The 21,019-nt window shown below is 45.7% G+C and overlaps 1 protein-coding gene across 1 annotated transcript in view; it reads left to right on the top strand.

Annotated features, from left to right (window-relative positions):
- Positions 1–21,019, top strand: part of PLCG1 (phospholipase C gamma 1) — a 121,710-nt gene that overhangs the window by 42,720 nt on the left and 57,971 nt on the right. The window contains exons 2-4 of the mRNA XM_056844390.1: positions 16,566–16,718; positions 18,042–18,135; positions 18,684–18,731. Of these exons, the coding sequence (XP_056700368.1) occupies positions 16,566–16,718; positions 18,042–18,135; positions 18,684–18,731 (295 nt within the window). The remainder of the gene's footprint in view (positions 1–16,565; positions 16,719–18,041; positions 18,136–18,683; positions 18,732–21,019) is intronic.

The following is a 21,019-nucleotide window of genomic DNA, read 5'->3' on the forward strand; positions in this document are numbered from 1 at the left end:
ACTATTGACATGTTTATATTTCTCCTAGTAATGATATTTTTCTTGTTATATGTTTACTATGTTATCTTTAAAGGAGACTTTGGCATGAGGTCTTCTATATCTCAGTAGTAATCTCAGTTCTTTTTGTAATTTGTCTCATGTTCTGTTTTTATTAAAATCATATAATTAAGAAGACTTGTGATGACTGGGTATTTTAAGAATATGAAGAAGAAAAAGAAGAAGAAGAGTTGGTTTTTATATACCAGCTTTCTCTACCACTTAAGGAAGAATCAAACCAGATTACAACCACCTTCCCTTCCCCTCCCCACAACAAGACACCCTGTGAGGTAGGTGAGGCTGAGAGAGCTCTAAGAGAGCTGTGACTAGCCCAAGATCACCCAGCTGGCTTCATGTGTAAGAATGGGGAAACAAATGCAGTTCACCAGATTAGCCCCCGCCACTCATGTGAAGGAGTGGGAAATCAAACCCAGTTCTCCAGATCAGAGTCCACCACTCCAAACCACCGCTCTTAACCACCACACCACGCTGGCTCTCAACATTGTTCTTTTTAGCCATCTATGGCTCTTGTCACTACAGGGAGATCTTCTGAGGTTTTACTCGGAAATTAGAAATGTTGAATACGAACTGGGAGAAACAAGTAGGGAGGAGCCAGCCCATGTATCTGAGGGACCTGCTTGGCAGCCTATCCTTGCATTTCAGTACCACTCATTATCCGGTGGAACTGTTTAATCTGCCAACAAAACTCTGTTCGATCACTTATCTTGGAAAGTGCTTTGAGACGCGCCATTACATCTCATAGAAGTGACTTGTATCAAACCATCTGTACATGGGAGAACATACAGTTTTCCTACATGCTTGGCTGTTTGCAGTCCTTTCTGACCCCCAGAATGATCCTTCTTACGTGGAGGAACTGAAGGGGTTGGTGAGCTGGAGTTGAGAGGAACAAGGGGATGAAATTGCCCCTCTCCTTAGAGGAGATGCACTTGTGGAAGAAGAAGAGGGGCTTTAGCACTCTGCCCCTCCTCACTCCATCCCCCTGATCCATGCGGCTATTCTTAAACGTGGGTCCTGCAACTAGGGGTGTGCATTCGGCTAAAGCCAAACCAAAACCCCCCGAAAAATACCTTTTCGGTATTTTTCGTGCGGGTTTTACCAGTAAAAAAATGGCAGTAATTAAAAGGAGCCAAAAAAGTCGATCCTAAATAATGCCATTATTCGGGGCCGCTTTGGCCCTGCCCCCATTTTCCCCCTCCCTCCTCTCCTCCCTCCCCCCTTACTTACCTGAGTCAGATCCACGCTGCCTGTGGGCTCTGACCTCCATATGAAGGTCGGATCCAGCAAGCAGCGTGGATCTGAATGCCCCGGCATTCAAAGCTTGCAAACAGTGTGCATCTGAATGCCCCGGCATTCAGATGCACGCTGTTTGCAAGCTTTGACCTGCATGTGGAGATCAGAGCCAGCAAGCAGCATGGATCTGAATGCCCCAGGTTTATTAAACCTAATCCCCAAAATTACTGAAAAAATGGTGCACAGCCCTACCTGCAGCTCTGCAAATGATCCTTCCAAGGATCAGAACAGAGGTTGCAGGAGTAAATGTGGGGGGAAACTCCACACCCTGTATGCAGTCATTGCTGTACATGCCAGTGTGTCTGGCTTGGTTAATGCCTTACCATGAAAACCGGGGAAGCTGATTCAGTATTAAACTGATTCGTAGGTGTAAATGTGTGTGAGGGTATGCAGTGTCCAAGTACTATATGCTTTCCTCTGAACTAGGTGCAGGCTGGCAGTCAGAGTCTCTCAGAACTGGAAATAGTGCAAGATTTTTGACTTAATGCGGTTGTCGCTCATTTGTTGGCTTGCTGCAGAAGTATTGTAGGTCGTATACCTGATAAAAGCAAGTTTAAAGGCTACCATTTTCTATGCTATTTCATTGTCTGTTCTCAGGGGCCTTCTCTTGATGGCTCACTTTCAATGTTCTCCCACAAGCTGCCTCACGGAAATGGACTCAGTCTCTTCTTTCTTCCCTCCACCAGGAGGTCATACTCTTGGAGTTTCATACATGAAGGCTAGAAATAGGTTGGCAATCATGGAGAATCCATATATCCTGGACTCTGAAAAGGTGACTGCTTTCTGACTAGAGCTAATATTCTGAGGCACGGTGTTCTGTCAGAGGTGGTGGTTGTGTTGTGTTGAATCTCCAGGGAGGCAAACTGTGTTTTTAACACATGCCTTGCAACCTACTCAAATTGGAGTAGAGAGGGGCCAACTTTCAGGAAGTAGGGGAGGGGCTGTGGCTTAGTGGTAGAGCATCTGCTTGGCATGCAGAAGGTCCCAGGTTCAATCCTTGGCATCTCCAGTTGAAGGATCAGGCAGTAGGTGATGTGAAACACCTCACCCTGAGACCCTGGAGAGCCACGACCAGTCTGAGTAGACAATGCCGACTATGATGGACCAAGGGTCTGATTCAGGATAAGGCAGCTTCATGTGTTCAAGTGGCAAACTTAGTATAGGAAATAAACTAATCTTTTTGGGGGCAAGCCACAGATAATGGCAGCCTTGTGCAAGAGTGTCTAGTTAATATTGACATGGCTGACTTGGTCTTACAAATGGCCTGTCTATCCACTGCTTTCTTCTTGATTAAGAGCAAGTAGAACATTCTTAGTTCAATTACATTAAAAAATGTCATTATTTGTACCTCCATGGAGGTAAGTGCTATTCAATTAATTCTTCTCCCTCCCCCCACTGCCTGGCAGCTGTTGTCAAAAAAACTCACTAAAAAAAATTTCCAGGACTGTTGAATTACTTATTGTATGCTCGTAGGTGTAGCTGCCGGGTCTCGTTCCAGGTTCACTTCCCCAGCTTGTGTGGCCAACACGGGCGGCTTCAGCGAGCTCGGGCAAGGAAGACCCTCCATCCCTTGCAGACAGGCACCATGGATACAAAACAAGTGCAGCAGCAAACTTTATTCAGTGACTTGGCAGGTGACAGGGTTTCCCTCCGGGCAGTTGCAGCCGACCTGGCCACTTTCAGTCCCTCACCTGTCCTGTGCCAACATGCAAGCCTTACTTGGCCGCATGTTCCTTGCACGTTTTCCGCTGCCCAGCTCCACACCACAGACGTCCTTATATCCTGCCCATGTGTCAGCCTTGCCCTTGGGTGACCTGGGAGAAGCCCTGGACTGCACCGCTCCCTTCGGCCTCTCCAGACTTAGCAGCTCCAGCCCCTAGCAACCACCCTCTCCCCATTCGGTACCCTTCTGGCTATACCTGAGCCACCGACTTTAGATGGGCTTCCTCATGCCCCTTGCCCCTTTCTAGTTCCCTGACGCCACAGCAAAAGCAGAATCTCAGAGTGGGTTTCCTCTTCCACGCCCCTTTATAGTCTCTCAGATAAGCATGCACAACCAGAACGCAAACTTGGAATTTTCCAGTGAATCTGACTTCCTTACTGTCTTTTCTCTGCAGTCACAGCACATCCCATCTAGCCCATGTGACCTCCCCATAGTACACCTTGCATGGGTTTTAATGTGTCTCCACTCTGGTTCATTTTAGCTTCCACGCTGAAACCTCATTTATTTACCTGGGGTTATGTCTGTACTAATTATTTAGTACATGATGTGAGCAGTCTTTATCCTCCCAGTGTATCCTGTCTCCTGTTTGTTGTTCCACTTTTGGAGATATGTGCATGTGTGCTTGCAGAAGTACCTTATTATGGGTCATCATTTATTTAGTGTTCTTTGTAACAGAGAATATGATGATTCTCTGCTTATCCGTAAGGCAGTGAAATTTGGTCACCCACAGAGGAGGTAGGTGATGTTTGCATACACCAGGGACTCTCCGGGTATGCAGAAAATAGGTAGGCATTTTTAAAAGCATTGAAAAACAAAAAGACCACCTCCCCTCAGAGCCAGATTAGGACTCATTATCTTCCAGGAGGAATAAAATGTTGACTGTTGAAAAGAATGGGGTGTGGGAACTGGTCTGGTCCCCTAATCGTGTCCTGGATAGGGAAGAATCCCATATTTCCCCAGTCTGTGATGCTCTAAATGGTTAAGAGCTTCAGTGCCTTTAATGCTAAAGGCATCTTTGAGGGAAGCTTAATTCGGATCAGAAGAAAAAGGGTCCCCCCAAATCCTAACTAACTAATCCTTGGCACTTAAAATAGTGTGTGTGTGTGTGGGGGGGGGAAAGGTCCCTTGGTCTCACCATGCTGCAGGCGGTCCCTCACAGCATTGTTCAGTGGGTATATTCAACTGAACATCGGTGTCCATGGGTCAGATCCATGGACGCCATAATGTCTAGTTTGGCCCTAACTAATCACCCATCCCTCAGGAATCACTAAACAGTAATGAGGGTGGGGAATGTTCCTGTGTTTGAGCGGTTTCTTTTAGCAGCAGAGGATAGGACTCGCAATAATGGGTTTAAATCGTGGGCGGAAAGGTACTGGCTGGATATTAGGAAAATGTTCTTGACAGTAAGAGTTGTTCTACAGAGGAATTGGCTACCTAGGGAGGTGGTGAGCTCCCCCCTCACTGGCAGCATTTAAGCAGAGGCTGGACAAGCGCTTGTCAGGGATGCTCTAGTCAGGGATGCTCTAGTCAGGGATCCCTTGTCAGGGATGCATTGAGCAGGGGGTTGGACTAGATGGCCTGTATGGCCCCTTCCAACTCTATGATTCTGTGATTCTGTGAATGGAAATTGGTTCAACAAGGGCAAAAAAGGAACTCTCTTATACAGTGTGGTAAGGAAGACTCCTAGGTGTAGCCCCATGGCGCAGAGTGGTAAGCTGCAGTACTGCAGTCCAAGCTCTGCTCACGACCTGAGTTTGATCCTGATGGAAGTCGGTTTCAGGTAGCTGGCTCAAGGTTGACTCAGCCTTCCATCCTTCCGAGGTCGGTAAAATGAGTACCCAGCTTGCTGGGGGTAAAGGGAAGATGACTGGGGAAGGCACTGGCAAACCACCCCGTAAATAAAGTCTGCCTAGGAAATGTTGGGATGTGATGTCACCCCATGGGTCAGGAATGACCCGGTGCTTGCACAGGGGATCTTTACCTTTTTAAGGAACACATTCCTGCAGGAAGTTCTCAAGAAGGAAAGAGAGCCAGTAGTCTTGCCACACTAGTTGCTCCTTCCCATAGCAATTAATATTCAGTGGCACATTGTCTCCGAAACAATAGGAGGCAACGTTGTCCAGTTTTCAGATCTTACTACAGCCCCCCCCACCCCCAGCAGCTATTGTTCAGGAGGTTCCCCCAACCATCAGTAGAGGCTTGGAGGGAATGCAAGGGGCTGCTGAAGGAAGGGGGGGTGAGAAGGGAAGCTCGGCCACTTCCCCCCCCCCATTTCATCGCAGGCCTCTGAGTTGTGGACCACAATCAGACGGTTCAGATATCCTGCTAGTTGAGTCCAGATAAAAATCTGTGTATCCTGCTGAAAAAGTAATTGCCTGGATTTGGCTGACTGGAATCACAAAATGACTTGCATGCTTGCCTGTCTCTATTATCTGCTTGTGGTTCACTCCACTGGCCTGAGGTGTTAGGCTGATATGTGTGAAGGGGGATTGTGGTTCGGTGGTAATTCTGGTGGCTGAGGCGAGGCTTAGTCACCACCAGTTGTTCAAAAGAACATTTAAGTGATGGGATGTGTACTCAACGGTCTTCTGATTCCGGTCAGCTGAACCCAGGCAGTGTCTCCTTCAGTAGGATCCTCAGGTAGCATTGCGCCAGCTGCCATGAATGGTGTTCCCAAAAATGCTGACACAAGGATAACATAATGAGATTGTAAATTCCCTCCCCCCCCCCGGTTTTTAAAATGTAAAAGTATTTGAAATAACAAGAAAGAAAGGGAATGCTCACAAACCAACCAGCAGAAAGCAGTAAAAATGAAGAGTGATGGCAGGTGGACCAGGTGCCTCTGCTCTGAGTTTAAATGCCTGCAACAAAGAGTCTTTGGGCTCCATAAAAGGCTAACAAATGCAGTGTAACATAAGTTTTCATGTGCTACCTTGTGGTGTTGCCAAGTCCCTCCTCGCAGCCAGCAGGAGATCTGGGGGGGGGGCGAGTACAGGGGGGCGGCGATCAGTGCCTGTAAGTGCCTGCATTGCATCAGGGGGCAGCGATCAGTGCCTGCATTGCATCAAGGGGCAGCGATCGGTGCCTGGAAGTGCTGGCGTCGGACCAAGGGGATGCTCTAGCCCTTGCATCCCCCCCAAAAATCTCTATTGCTTCCATAGAGTTTAGGGGAGAGTGATAGAGCCTCTTCTTGGTGCGATGCCAGCGCTGCCGCATTGCACCGGAAGTGACGTCATCGTGCACCCAGATCACTACCCTCTCCTTTTGGCCAGTCTGCTTCTGCACACCGATCAGGTGAGTGTTGACGGGCAGCGTCACAGTGTGACCCTGGGCTTTACTGGCAAAAATGGAAAATTAATTAGTACCGAAGGGGTCGGCGGAGGGGAGCCCCTAAAAGCGAGCACTTGTGGCTATGCAGATGGTTAGAAGTGTCACTCATGATGAATTGGAGGCCGTGGCAGTGGGCGACGACGTGTCGCTTGAGAAACTTAACCGACATTATAACGTATAATACTACAATGGGCTTTCTCGTCTTCACTCTGTGCCCTTTGCTTGTTCTGTATGTCAAGTCCTTTGCCGTTTTCGCAGATTGACACCCATCCGTCGCCAACTGAGGCCTATTTCCAATCGCATCCACAAACCACAGAAACAAATTATCACCCCGGGGTATTTGTGTGTTCTCTCTCTCCCCCCGCCCATCTTCTTCCAGCTGCTGAAGTCTCATTCCACCCAACTATGATTGCATTGACAAGGGAGAATGAATGTTTATGTAACCAAACCCCAGTGTGTGGGATTGGTAACCTCTGGCCCGGGCTAAAGTAATCATTGTTACTCAAACAAGAGCGTTGCTGTACTCGAGACAAGAGGGAGCGCCGTGAAGTCCGGAGACCGAAGAGGAGTTCCACTCGGGAACGGCTTCCTGTTTACCTTCAGGAAAGCGGCGGGTGTTGGCCCAGGCGTCGGTGTTTATTTGTGCCTTGTGTGGACCTAGGTGGGGATGTAGAGGCTTTGGGGTTTGTTTTTATCACCGGTGTTTCTGTGTTCGAGTTACGCAAAAGGAATCGCGGCTGCGGTCGGAGGCCTGCAAGTGGGTAGCACCCGCAGAGCAAAAAGCGTTTGTTTGGGAGGAGGAATAAGGTCACATTTTTAACTGCAATTAAAGTTGCGTCCTTACAAATAAAATGTGCTGGTTAACGCTGAAAGAGGTTATTCAGAAACAGTTGCCTTTAGTATTGTTTGCATGTTTCTCTGGCTCTGTCCAGGCATTACGAAGTGGCAGATGTTTGTGTCGGGCACACACATGGCTTGTCAGGCTTGCATTCGGTCTCTTTCCCCTTCACAGAATCATAGAGTTGGAAGGGGCCATACAGGCCATCTAGTCCAACCCCCTGCTCGATGCAGGATCAGCCTAGAGCATCCTTGACAAGTGCTTGTCCAGCTTCTGCTTAAAGACTGAAATGTGATCAAAACATTTAAAATACTTCCGCAACACTCCATCCCATTCCACTACAACCCCCCAAATCTCAAAATCCACACAGTCCCCTATCCATATCTGTGGGAACTATGCAAACTTTATTACTTACTTTAATTGCATTAACAGTTTGTGTGTGATTGCTGTGCAATTTGAGGGTAATGTATAATTTCTGTTGCGGTTCTAGGGGCATAAGCAGCTCCTCTTTGGAAATGACAACAGAAATCAAAAGACAACACAACAGAGATGGGAATGAAAACAGGTCACGGTTTTATTGTTTACAGCAGATGGGAGCGTTGGCAAAGCGTAGGGCACGGATCCAGCATCAGGCAACCACCTTGTTGGCTGATGAACGTACCCCAACTTGGATGTTGGGGAGCAAACCGAAGTGACGAAACCAGTGGTTCCACTAGGACATAAATCTCTAAGTGGTTCCTTCACCACCTGGAAGTGGAGCTACACGACAGCCCCCCAGCTGGGCATCCGCGGTAGGACTCCACCCCAAGACCCCTTATGGGGGTCCCCAAAAGGGGGAAGGCAGGCAGGCAGGCACATCTTCCCCATATTGGATACAGCCCAATGCCGGTCCTGCTTTCCTGTACTGTACACGGAGAAGGGTATCAGACACAAGGGGTAGGGGAATGGGTAGGAATAGTAATGGCTGTCTCATTGCCTTGATTGGTTGTTGCAGTTAAAGACAGGCGCTTGGGTTGTTACCTGGCAGTACTAAAAACCGGGCTGTCTTTGGTATAGCCTTAACTTTGTATGCATTTGAATGTTTTAAAGATGGAGACGAGCAAACTGCTAGGTATGTGAATGAGGGGGCTTTGTGGGTTGAAGCAAAGATGTAATCTTTGGGTTGGACCCAGCTAGCTTTTTCACTCCGTCCCAGCCAGTTCTCTTTACTACAGTCGTCATCACACATGGCTTTTATTTATGCACCTCCCGTGATCCCCGGCATAGTCTTTTTGGGTGGTCAAAGGGGACTTCTCATCCCTGTTCCACTGGCAAAAAAGCTGACTACATCCAACCCTGGGTGTTTAAGTAACAAAAGAAGACCTGGTTTTGGCATCTTTGCTGAATACACGCAGATCAGGGTCTTCTCCCCTTTTCTCAGAAGCTCCTTTTTCTGCTGATACACTTCAGAAGGATAGGAAGTGGTTGAACCACGTGCGGCCCTAAAGCCAAATGTTTGTGTGCCTTTCAAAGTTCTACTGCTGCAAGGTGCAAGAAAATGGTTTCCCCTGAACCGCTGTGCCTGATCTTCTGCCCAGCCTGTACACATCGATGCAAATTTTGAAGTTGGAGGGGAGGCGAGAACAGAGGAGGTAGACACACTACATCAAGGTCATCTCATTGTAGACACTGAAAATGGTATCAGGCTTGTTCAACAAGCAAGCAGAAGTTCAGTCAATTTTGCACTTAATCTGTAGGGTTACCAGGTCCCTCTTAGCCACCGGCGGGAGGTTTTTGGGGCGGAGCCTGAGGAAGGTGGGGTTTGGGGCGGGGCTTCAATGCCATAGAGTCCAATTGCCAAAGTGGCCATTTTCTCCAGGTGAACTGAGCTCTGTCGGCTGGAGATCAGTTGTATTAGCAGGAGATCTCCAGCTAATACCTGGAGGTTGGCAACCCTACTTCATCTGAGCTATTTTTTCAGTCAAAAACATTGCACTTACCTATGGAGATGTGAACTGGAAAGGAAAAAGAAAATTGGGTGGGGTGAAGAGATCTCTGTATGTGTGCATGTGTGCTTGACTTTCCAAAAGGGGGGGCGGAGAGAGAGAAAATGTAGTATTTTAATATATATATTTTTCTAAACAATCAGTGAAATAATGAAAGCAAATATACTTTAATATTATAGTTTCTGCCCTTCAGGCTGCTTCGGGAAGAACAACAAAAATTCAGAATTGGAAGTTATAGATCTCAGTAAAGGTGTATGTAAGTGGACTCAGACCTTGAATTCCTAGGTGATACTATTAACATTCCTGTGACAAGTAAGGAACCCAACTAGTTTGTCATCGGGAATACATTTACAGTAATACTAGAACAGTAGTGTGAGTAAAGATACCAGTGTACTCGTGAAATATGTTCTTAGTGATTGATCTAGACACAGTTGCCCTTTGCTGCCCATGTTACACTAGACTTCAGTTACACACATTCACATACATAGAGCTATTCCCCCTAGCATCACTCTAACAGGTAGTCTTTTGCTAGATCATATAGTTGCTACTGCCAAAAGGCTCACCTTACAGCAAACCAAAGGCTTAAGTTTATACCTGGTAAACTAACCATAGGGTCAGATATATGATGTCCCTTCCACCGGAAGATTAAGACCTGAAACTCGAGCATGATCACCGCCTAAACTTGAAATAATATCGCTCCTCATTTACAACAGCTCCTCTCAACAGATCACGTCAATGTTTTTGCTCGAGTTTTGATACTGACATCTTGCACCAGAACAACAGCCTTTTGTGCTACAAGATCCTGGTCGGGTCAGGTCTTGGTAAAAAGTGACATTTCCAACTTGGATGGCAGCTTGAGACAGGTTTTGTACTTGTCTGGTCCAGGAAATAAATCTTCTGTATCTGCTGGAGAAGGTAAGTATCCAACCGGGTCATGGTCAGGTCATTAAAGTAGCCTCCATACTTGCTTAGAGCCCCGTGGCGAAGAGTGGTAAGCTGCAGTACTGCAGTCCGAGCTCTGCTCACAACCTGAGTTCAATCCCAACGGAAGTTGGTTTCAGGTAGCCGGCTCAAGGTTGACTCACCCTTCCATCCTTCTGAGGTCAGTAAAATGAGTACCCAGCTTGCTGGGGGTAAAGGGAAGATGACTGGGGAAGGCACTGGCAAACCACCCCATAAATAAAGTCTGCCTAGTAAATGTCGGGATGTGACGTCACCCCATGGGTCAGGAATGACCCAGTGCTTGCACAGGGGACCTTTACCTTTACCATACTTGCTGAGCTCAGAATCAATCAGAAGCAATCACAGGTCTAGCCAGTGACTGAAGGGAGTCCCCATTGACAGAACCAAGAGACCTCTCAATGCCATAGTGCTTTTTGCACCTGCATAGTCAGTGACATATTATCATGTTGGCACATGCACAGAACTGACTGCAAGATCAGAATTGTTCACCTTCCTTTCCTAGTAACAAACACTGGGTCATAACAGGCACAGCATGCCAGGAATGCTGCAAGAAAAACATGCCCAGAGACATATCTTTCATTAATCAAACAGTAAAACAAGATTTCAGCAGATGCAAGTAGGGAAGGAAACTACAATTCCTATGAAGCAGTGCAAGAACACACATGCACCAAATTTATTGAGTTCCAGACAGCTCAACGGTCATTAATAAACATCGAGAGACTCTGGACTCTAGGAGACACCACACTAATAAATCACAAAATTGTGACATTAATTTTTGGGAGTTTAATTCACATGATGGACAGTAGACAGGGAGGTGGCACCAGCCCGGGGAGGGAATCAGAGGCAGCAAAGCAGTAGAGGATCACACAGATACAATAATATTTACTCCACCACCACCCTGCGATGAGCACGTTTGGGCACAGGTAAACTGTGTGTCAAGTGTTCAACTGTGATGGTTGCAATTTGTGAGCCGGCAACTATCTGAACCGGGGGTGACTCGATATCCCTGGCTATCTGTGTTGAGTGTTCCCCAGCAGCTGGAAAGGTTTGGTTGAAGAGTAATGTAGAAAAAAGCCAAGGAAGAAAAGGGAACAGAAAGGTTTTCAAAGACTCAGTCGAGAGCCCTGCTCTGCCACGGAATAAGTCAACCACCATCCCCCTCAACGTTTCCAAAATCTTGGTCCCTCCCCAACACCTAGAGACTGACTATAAGGCACAACTCTTAAGAGAGGGGGTTGCCAGGCCCTGTGGGACAGAAATGCTCTTACACCTCATAGGTTCAAAAGACATGTGTCCACATAAAGTGTACTGCTGATTAGGAAACTCCTGCCATTCCACACTGTATCCAGTTGCCTTTCTACGGCAATTCATGTTGGGATTTGGGGCTAATAGGCAAGTACATTTGCGTCTCAAAATGGGCCCAAAGCTAGAAGAAGAAAATACCAGACCGAAATACCAAAGGTGGTGATGACAACGGTGAAAATTGAAATGAATGCTGGTGGGAGACAAAGTGAGAGAATTTTTCTGCAGTCTTCCTACTGACAGTGAGAATTCTCAGCATTTTCTTTTTACATAAGAACAGGTCAACCTGCTTCCTGGAAAAATGACTCTGAAAAACCTCAGTGGAATCAATTAACGACATCTGTGACTCACATACTTCTAGACACCAGACTCTTTCTGAGTAGCGCAAAGATCCCTTTGCAGAGGTGTGGTACAACATAGCCTGGGCTCTGCCATCACATCAAGATGAAAGGAACAGCAAGGGAGTTGACCCAAAATGGAATATGGCACCGGGCCTTACTGAACGCACACATCATTCTGAGATACCTTTAAGAACTTTCTACTGGGACAGTTTGGAAACATCTCCTAGTCAATCTGGCACGTTCCCTTTTCAAAAAAGCCCATCGTTCTAACCCAGGGGTGTCAAACATAAGGCCCGGGTCCCGGATCCGACCCCTTAAGAGCTCCGGCTTGCAAGTCAGCCCCCAGCCCCCACTCTCGATCTGGACTGGCAATGCATGGCCTGACCGAGTGACATTTATGTCATATCTGGCCCTCGTAACAATTGAGTTTAACACCCCTGCTCTAACCCATCTTGTGTTGCTCAAATCAAGAACTTGGCATTCACACACAAATATTAATTATTTTTAGGGCTACTCAAACTTGAACCTGGATACAATCTTTTGCCTTTAACTTAAAGGTTAGGGTTGCCAACCTCCTGGTACTAGGCTGGAGATCTCCTGCTATTACAACTGATCTCCAGCCAATAGAGATCAGTTCCCCTGGAGAAAATGGCTGCTTTGGCAATTGGACCCTTTGGCATTGAAGTCCCTCCCCAAACCCCACCCTTCTCAGGCTCCACCCCAAAAACCTCCTGCCGGTGGTGAAGAGGGACCTGGCAACCCTACTAAAGCCCCTACCTATACCATGTGGCAGGACTAATTCTGAGCTCTTAGGTCCTATTCGTGGAGCTGTGGAACTTCAGGGATGCCAAACAGTCTAGCACATTGTCCCTTATTTGGAACAACCTCACCACAGCATTTTTATGAGCAAGAATAAACCAGCAAAAAAATCTTAATTGGAAGTGTGGAAAGCTGCCACAAGCAACTACAAAAGCCTGCCTGGACGTTGCGCCCGCCCCCTCAGTACAGCTTCGGATGGGAATTCTCATAGGCATTTAGGAAAGCTGCCAATGCAGTGTTAAGCAGCTTCCCGGGTTCCTTCAAGTAACACCAGCACGAATGGTTTGCGCCCTTCTACAGCACTCAAAGGAAGCTGGGCCAGCTTCAGAAACTCGATGGATTCCAGCTGTATCCTGATAATTCGGCGGAACAGAGGAGCTGATTAGGACACCCAGGCCTGCCTTTCTGAGAACTGCTCTAGTGTCCTGGAAGCACCGTGGGGGGATCAATGAAGCAGCTGCCCAAATCCATAAGGAAGTGGAGGTGGCAGCAAAAAAAATAATTCAGTGCAGTGGCAGCAAAAAAAAAAAAATCATACTAACAGCAACAGCCAAATTCCCACTGATCGGAAGCACTGGGGGAGGGGCTGCATTGAACTCCATATTACCGGTTGTTTGTTTTTGCCATCAAGTCCCATCCGACTTATGGCAACCCCGTAGGGTTTTCAAGACAAGAGACATTTGGAGTGGGTTTGCCATTGCCTGCTCCCACGTCACCCTGGTATTCCTTGGAGGTATCCCTTCTAAATATTAGCCAGGGTCAGGGCTGAGAGTGTGTGACTGGCCCAAGGTCACACAGTAAACTTGCAAGGCAAGAGTGGGGATTCGAACCTGGTTTTCCCAGGTCCTAGTCCGACACCTTAACCACTGTACCACATTGACTCTCATATATAACCTGTAGTCAGTGTTCCCTTCCTTCCTTCCTTCCTTTTCCTTCCTTCCTTTCAAAAAAAGTGCCACTATTTAAAAGGTTGCACCAATTTCTACCAGTTCTGCCCTTGGGACTTGGGGGAGCCCCGAATGAGGTGCCCGTACTCAGTACTGGTAATACCATCACAAAAAAGCCCTACCTGTAGTACCTCCATCCACTATCGAAACAACTGACCACCATTAATTATTTTTAGGGCTACATGAGCTCAGCCTTGGTAGCTGGGTGCGCACTTTGTTGGATCAGAGATATCAACTACAACACGCACTCTAGGCTGTAACAAAACCAGCTTTTTCTAGGGACCCGTATGACATAACTCAATGATTATGAACAGAATTTTGGAAAGACTAGTTTAATTCAAAACAGAGTATGTAAGAAATGATCATTCCTATTCCGTCTTTGTTCGTTGGCATTTGCTGCTGAGGATCTCTCAAAGTGCTTACTGTACTTCTCAGAACATAAGAAAGGCCCTGCTGGATCAGACCAAAGGCCCATCAAGTCCAGCAGTCTGTTCACACAGTGGCCAACCAGGTGCCTCTAGGAAGCCCACAAACAAGACGACTGCAGCAGCACCATCCTTCTCTTTTGTTTGTGTGAACGTGTCCTTGGCTACCTGTTCGGGATGCACTACAGTGACCTCTAGCGGTCCCAGGTAGACCCACTGGCAATTTAGAGTTGGTTGGCATGCAGTCAAGCCTTGTGTAATTAGTCTGGTATTTGGAAGATGGATTAGAACAGTGGGCTGGAAAGGAACCTTTCCCCAGCCTGGTGGACTAGTCTTCCAGGTGTCATCAGGGCCCTGTGGGATCTTAAGGAGTTCCTGTAAAACGGAGCTATTCTGCCAGGCCTATAATTGAGGACAGCCGCTTGAGGATCCATCATTACTGGCCTCCCCATCCTGCCCCCCTCCCACTCTTGAAATCTGTGGGGGGTTGAACTGCTGATATCTTATTACACGGTGGCGCCAGGGTAAATTTATGACCAAATGTTTTGTTGAGATTATTGTTTTAATTATGTTGATGATTTTATGTATTTTATGTATTTGTTACCTGCCCTGAGCCTGGCTTGCTGGGGATGAGGGTGAATTATAAATTCGAATAAATAAAAAAAAAAAATAATATGTGCTGAATGCTAGCCTGTGCTTCCACTACAGGATATCCAGCTATATTTTGTGCTGCTCTGACTAACATCACTTATAGTGCGTTTCCCTTGTTCAGTCAGTTACTTCTCGTTCTTGCATCCACATAATATCTGTAAATGGGACTGGTTGCACTTTAGATGTGTTATAAAGTTTTGTTTCTTTGATACTTCTGGACCATAAACTGAATCCAGATAAGATGGAGGTTGAAAGAGCGACTGCTTTTTAGAATCATAAGAGTTGGAAGGGACCACCAGGGTCACCTAGTCCAACCTCCTGCACAATGAAGGAAATCCACAACTACCTTCCACCCACACCTCCAGTGACCCGTACTCCATGCCCAGAAAATGGCCAAAAAAAAAACCAAAAACCTTCAGGATCCCTGGCCAATCTGGCCTGGAGGAAAATTGCTTCCTGACCCCAGAGTGGCAATTGGCACTACCCTGGGCATGCAAGAAGGGGCCATGAGAGCCAAACACTGATGCAACCCTTCCTGCCCTCCCTCTCATGATCTGCCTAAGTTCACAAATGAGACTGTTCTTCCTGCTGTTAAGGGTGTGTAGCTTTTGCCGAAAGACTGTCAAGAGGTTTGGGAGTCTTATCGGAGCCTGGCTTCTTATTGGTAAAACAGGTGTCCACGACAGCAAAAAAAATGTTGGTGATGGTGCTCGCCTTTAACACCCTCCATGACTAGGGACCCACATACTTGAAGGACTGCCTCTCCCTCCATGTTTCTGTACAAGGTCTTCTGTCAATATTCCCCTTGTCTAAGGCGTGTCTGGCAACAGCCTCATCTCAGCTTTTTCAGTGGCTGCCTCATGCCTCTGGAACAGCTTCCTGGAAGAGGTCAGAGGTGCTTCAACCCCCAGGTTTTCCAGCAGGGATGTAATGCAGAATTATTTAGCTTGAGCCTGGGCCAAGAGGGAAATGGGAAAAGTTTGGACAAATAGGTTAAAATAAGTAAACCAACAACTGTCCAGCCTAGCATTCTGGAACGGAAAATAGCCAAAAAAAAAAAAAAACCCCAAAAAAAACCCTGATGGTACAGAGGTAAAGACAGTAGTTTATTAATAATATAATGTCCCTTATGTGTTGCACACATCTCTTGTCAGGGTGTTTGAAGATATATTCATCTCCAAAGCTTTCCCTACAGCAGCCGAACAGCACGTCATATTAGAAGACTTTTGTTCCATAGTGGAGGACAGGAGCCAGCGTGGGGTAGTGGTTAAGAATGGTGATGTGGAGCGTTGGAGTCTGATCTGGAGAACCGGGTTCGATTCCCCACTCCTCCACATGAGCGGTGGAGGCTAATCTGGTGAACCGGATTTGTTTCCCCACTCCTACACACGAAGCCAGCTGGGTGACCTTGGTCAAGTTACAGTTCTAGTAAGAGCTCTCTCAGCCCCACCTACCTCACAGGGTGTCTGTTGTGGGGAGGGGAAGGGAAGGTGATTGTAAGCCGGTTTGATTCCCCCTTAAGTGGCAGAGAAAGTCGGCGTATAAAAACCTTTCTTTCTTTCTTTCTTTCTTTCTTTCTTTCTTTCTTTCTTTCTTTCTTTCTTTCTTTCTTCCTTCCTTCCTTCCTTCCTTCCTTCCTTCCTTCCTTCCTTCCTTCCTTCCTTCCTTCCTTCTTCTTTTTCTACCTCTTCTTCTACCTCTTCTTCTACCTCTTCTTCTTCTTCTACCTCTTCTTCTGCCTCTTCTTCTACCTCTTCCTCCTCCTCCTAACATGATGGTTGTTCCAGGTTTCTGGAAGCAATACCACTGAGTATGTCACCTTTGCAGGGGGTACCTGTTTTCTGTCTTCCTAAATCTCATTCCAATTGACTCCTTTTCCTCCCCTGCCCCACAGTTGATATTCGCGAAATCCAAGAGATTCGTCTGGGAAGAAACTCCCGAGATTTTGACCGTTATCAGGAGGATGCTTCTTTTCGAGCAGACCCGAATCACTGCTTTGTCATCCTTTATGGCATGGAGTTCAGGCTGAAAACACTCAGCCTGCAAGGTGAGGTTGCTTTTCTTCCTGCCTATTCTCGTTCAGTGTGTAGATTCTCAAATGATATATTTCCATACTCAAATCCCCCTTGCAACCTTCTGAATTCATTCACTCTCCAGTAGTGTTTGGCTTTTTGTGGCAGCAGAAGGAAGAAGTGAGCAGGTGGCAGCGCAGGTGCTGAAGGGGGCTCATGGCGGGTACCTGTAGCAGCTGCAAAAATGAAAGCTGCTACTAGGACTTTGAGGCTTCTAAACGTCTTAGTTTGTTTGTTAACTGCCTTTCAAGTGAAAACTCTCCAAGGTGGTTTTGCAACATTTTCTACACAATATCATAAAAATGTTTACAGTGGCAATAAAACCACTTCTGAACAACATGCATCAAATAAATTTCAGCAGTGCCAATGAATAATGTATCCCCCCTTGCCATTTCATTTAATTCATTGATCCAGTTCAAAGACCCTCTGGAAAAGGAAGGTCTGAAGAACCATCTAGAAGGATTTTAGAGAATCATCCATTTTCTAAATAAATAAATAGTGTGGATGGTGGAGACCAATCCCACAACTGTTTCACCACGTGCAGCACTTGGCATGGACCAATGCAATTCACACATGAACACATGGAGCTGCCTTATACTGAAACAGACCCTTGGGCCATCAAAGTCAGTATTGTCTGCTCAGACCGGCAGTGGCTCTCCAGGGTCTCAGGCAGAGGTCTTTTACATCACCTACTTGCCTAGTCCCTTTAACTGAAGGTGCTGGGGATTGAACCTGGCACCTTCTGCCCGCCAAGCAGATGCTCTACAAACTCAGCCACAGCCCCTCCCAGGTTGCAGTGGCCCAGTTTGGCTCTGTGAATGTGTCCATTAAAAGCTTTCTAAGCAAGTCCACTCAAAATGATTATCCCTTCAAAACACTATCTGGTTGTTTGCGCTTACACATATAAGCTAAGTCCCCTGGTGCCATGCACATTGGTGGCTAATGGGGAGCAAATGTACCAGTTTCTTACAATCTGTAAATATTTTCCTGCCAGATCGTTTGTAGGCATTTCTCAAAAGCCACAGGTGACACAGCTGACCAGCTGTTGGCAAGCTTGTCATGGACGATGAAAAATACACCCCTTCTTTGCTTAAGAGAGGAGAAGTATTTCAGTCAAGAATGCCTAGGGATGTTGTTCTCCTTTAATGGTTCTTCTCGGAATTCTTTTATAATTTATAAGCGTGGTGGGATTAGCTTCCTCCAGTTAGAGGCCAGCTGCTTGGGGACTTCCTACATGGAAACAGGGTCAGTGTCTGCCTCATATCTTTATATGTCCACTTGGTTCTTTATTTTCACAGCCACATCCGAAGATGAAGTCAACATGTGGTTCAAAGGGCTGAACTGGCTGGTGGCGGATACCTTAAAGGCTCCTACTCCACTGCAGATTGAAAGGTAAAACAAAAATTACAGCAGGAAAGCAAGTGCAGGCAGGTGGGTGTGGTAGGACTGTCATCTAATCTCATGTTTGGCCAGCATCTCTCCCTCTCCCTCAGGAATGGGCTGCCCATTACTCCGATTTAGCGCTTGTACATTGCCATAGAGATGCAAATAGGAAAGAGAACACATCTCTCTAGTTCATTTTTATCCAGTCCTACCTTGAAGGGGCTCAGGGCGACATTCATGGTTCTTTTCTCTCCCATTTTATGTCCATGACAGCTTTGTGAGGTAGTTTAGACTGCACTTGTGAGAGGCTCAAAGTCACCCAGCAAGTTCTGTGGTAAAGTGGAGATTTGAACCCAGATCTTCCAGATCATAGTCAGACATTTCACGCACTATGCAGGCACCGCCTCTTATTCCCTTTCTTTTTCTTAGTTAAAATTAGTGGAGAGAATGTGCTGGAGATATGTGTATGTAGTTGGTTTTTGGCCAGAGGTGGGTAACCTGTGCATTAAAAATGCAGCTGATCACAGATTTACCTTTCTCAACATGTTTCTTTTCAGGTGGCTTCGAAAACAGTTCAATTCCGTTGATCGCAACAGAGAGGACAGGTAAAAAATGTGGCATGTGGTATTGTTAATCAGAGGCATAGCTACAAATATGTATAAATGTCAGCTCTGTTTTATATAATGAAGTAGTGAATTCCGGTCACTGTTGGATAACCAAGGTTGAGTAATAGTTATTATGCTGTACTGGAAACGTGGGAGGTAGTTTCTTTTGTGCTGACACAACCAGAAGCATTTTTAAATGAAAACAAAATACTGGAAGCAATTTTTTTAAAGCAACCGATAGCACCATGTTGAGTGCTGACTCTTTTGATGATGCACAGAAGTTGAATATATGTTATATACTTGGACAAGTAGATGTACTCAATTGGGTAGAGTTGGCTTAGGAATGTGAGTTATTCAGCGGACCAGATTTGTTAAATTAAGACTGGAGAAAGGCAATGGTTTAGGGTCTTCTTTGATTCTTAGTCTAGATTTAATCTTGATTCAGAATTCTGGACTCTGTGGAGAAAATTAACTGTGGTTAAACTGTGACACAAGAACTTTGTTTATTTTTGTTTTAAACTGAAACTTACATTATGCAGAAGAGTGGAGCTTAGCAGTATCAGTATGATAATATCTATCTATCTCAAAAACAAAAAACCTACACCAAGGAAGTTTTATTCAGAAGTGTTATTCAATTTCCCCAAATATCAGTAACTATAAAAACAACATTCAGTGTGCTGTGGGTTTAGTTCAGAGCTATTAGTTTCTTTAAATTAAAAAGGATGTGTAGAAATGGGCAATAGTACTGACTTTTTACAGTAGGGTCACAGAAATGTATTAGGTAGTAACATCCCTCCAGTAAGACTGATATACTTTGAAGCAGCTTTCATTTTTAATCCCAGTTCTGCATGTACCACCTCTGATCTTCTCCGCCTGACCTTCTGTCTTGGTGTCCTGATCTGTTACTTCTAGGTTCTTTTCCTTTTCAGCACAGATTTCCTTTAATGAACTTAAGAGTATATTAACCTTTCAATATTGATTTTTTTTTAAGTGCTCTTCCTTTAGAAAGATGAAATGCTGTAACCATTACCACTAAATTCCAAAAAGGGAGAGAGGGAAACTGACACTAAAGACAATGGCTACCAAAGATGCCCGTGTTGCCATGGCAACTAAACACCTCATGGGTTAGATCACTGGTTCCCAACCAGGGGTCCGTGGACCCCCCAGGGGTCCGCGAGAACTAAATTAAGGTCCGCGAAACAAAGTTATAAACCCATAATAAATTAATATTTTCAATTAAAAGTTCTCTATTATAAAATGTATATTCAAATATTATTCTAAGTTTAATGTTTAACAGTTATGATTAACGTTTATTTTCAAATTATTGGAATTTTTATTTTGAACCTTGGGGTCCCTGCACCGAACAAAAAAGTCCTAGTGGTCCCTGGTCAAAAAAAGGTTGGGAACCACTGGGTTAGATAGTCTACAGGATCTCCCCCCCCCTTTCTGTCCTCTCTCCAGATATTTCTTGCCTGTCTGTCTTTTCTTGGAAACCTCAAAGCCTGGTGTAGTTTATGGGCTGTAGAAACATGTCTAGATCCTCCACCACTATGTTTTTGTTTTTACTTTATGTATATCTTTTTAAAAAGTTTTCGTTCTTTGTTTTTTCTCGGGGTTATTTTTTGAAGGAAATTTCGAAGGAAAGGAGGGGAAAATAAGGAAATGTGTGGGGTCAGCGCATTCATACCAGCTTCTTCTCTTACATGTGTTGGTTCAGTACTCATAAAAGTAATCTGTCATATATGGAGGCAGCCCGCTGGGGGCTCAGTAAATCTCATCCTTTTGTTACCTTCTTGAAACTGTAAACATGGGGGCAAGTTGTCTAACTTCTGAAAAGCCATTTATCTGATTGGTGGATTGGTGGTTCTGCCAGGTCTACTGTAACCACTATGCATACTGTGTTGTAAAGAGAACGAGGGTTATTACCAGGAGTCCCTCAAAGCGACGATTAGTAAAGGAAGACAAGCAGACTGTTCCCTTGCATTGCGAAACCTCAGAGGAGTTTTGGATTGGTTCTGATTGAATTTATTTCAATTATTTTTATTGCGCCCCCAGCCAAAAAGCTTCCTGGAACAGCCAATTAAAAAAAAAAAAAAAAAGCACCTCTGGCCACAATGGAGGGGGGGGGGAATCAGTCTAACATACAGTAACGGCAGAACTATAAAACTTCATTAAAACCAACAACAAAATAATATAATCTTATTAAAGTAAAATAAAAAGTAGTAAATAAAAAGCTAGACTGTGTGGGTGAAGTGCCGTCAAGTCGCAGCCAACTTATGGCGACCCCT

This window comes from Euleptes europaea, chromosome 2 (genome assembly GCF_029931775.1).
Source record: "Euleptes europaea isolate rEulEur1 chromosome 2, rEulEur1.hap1, whole genome shotgun sequence".
NCBI classification, from domain to species: Eukaryota; Metazoa; Chordata; class Lepidosauria; order Squamata; family Sphaerodactylidae; genus Euleptes; species Euleptes europaea.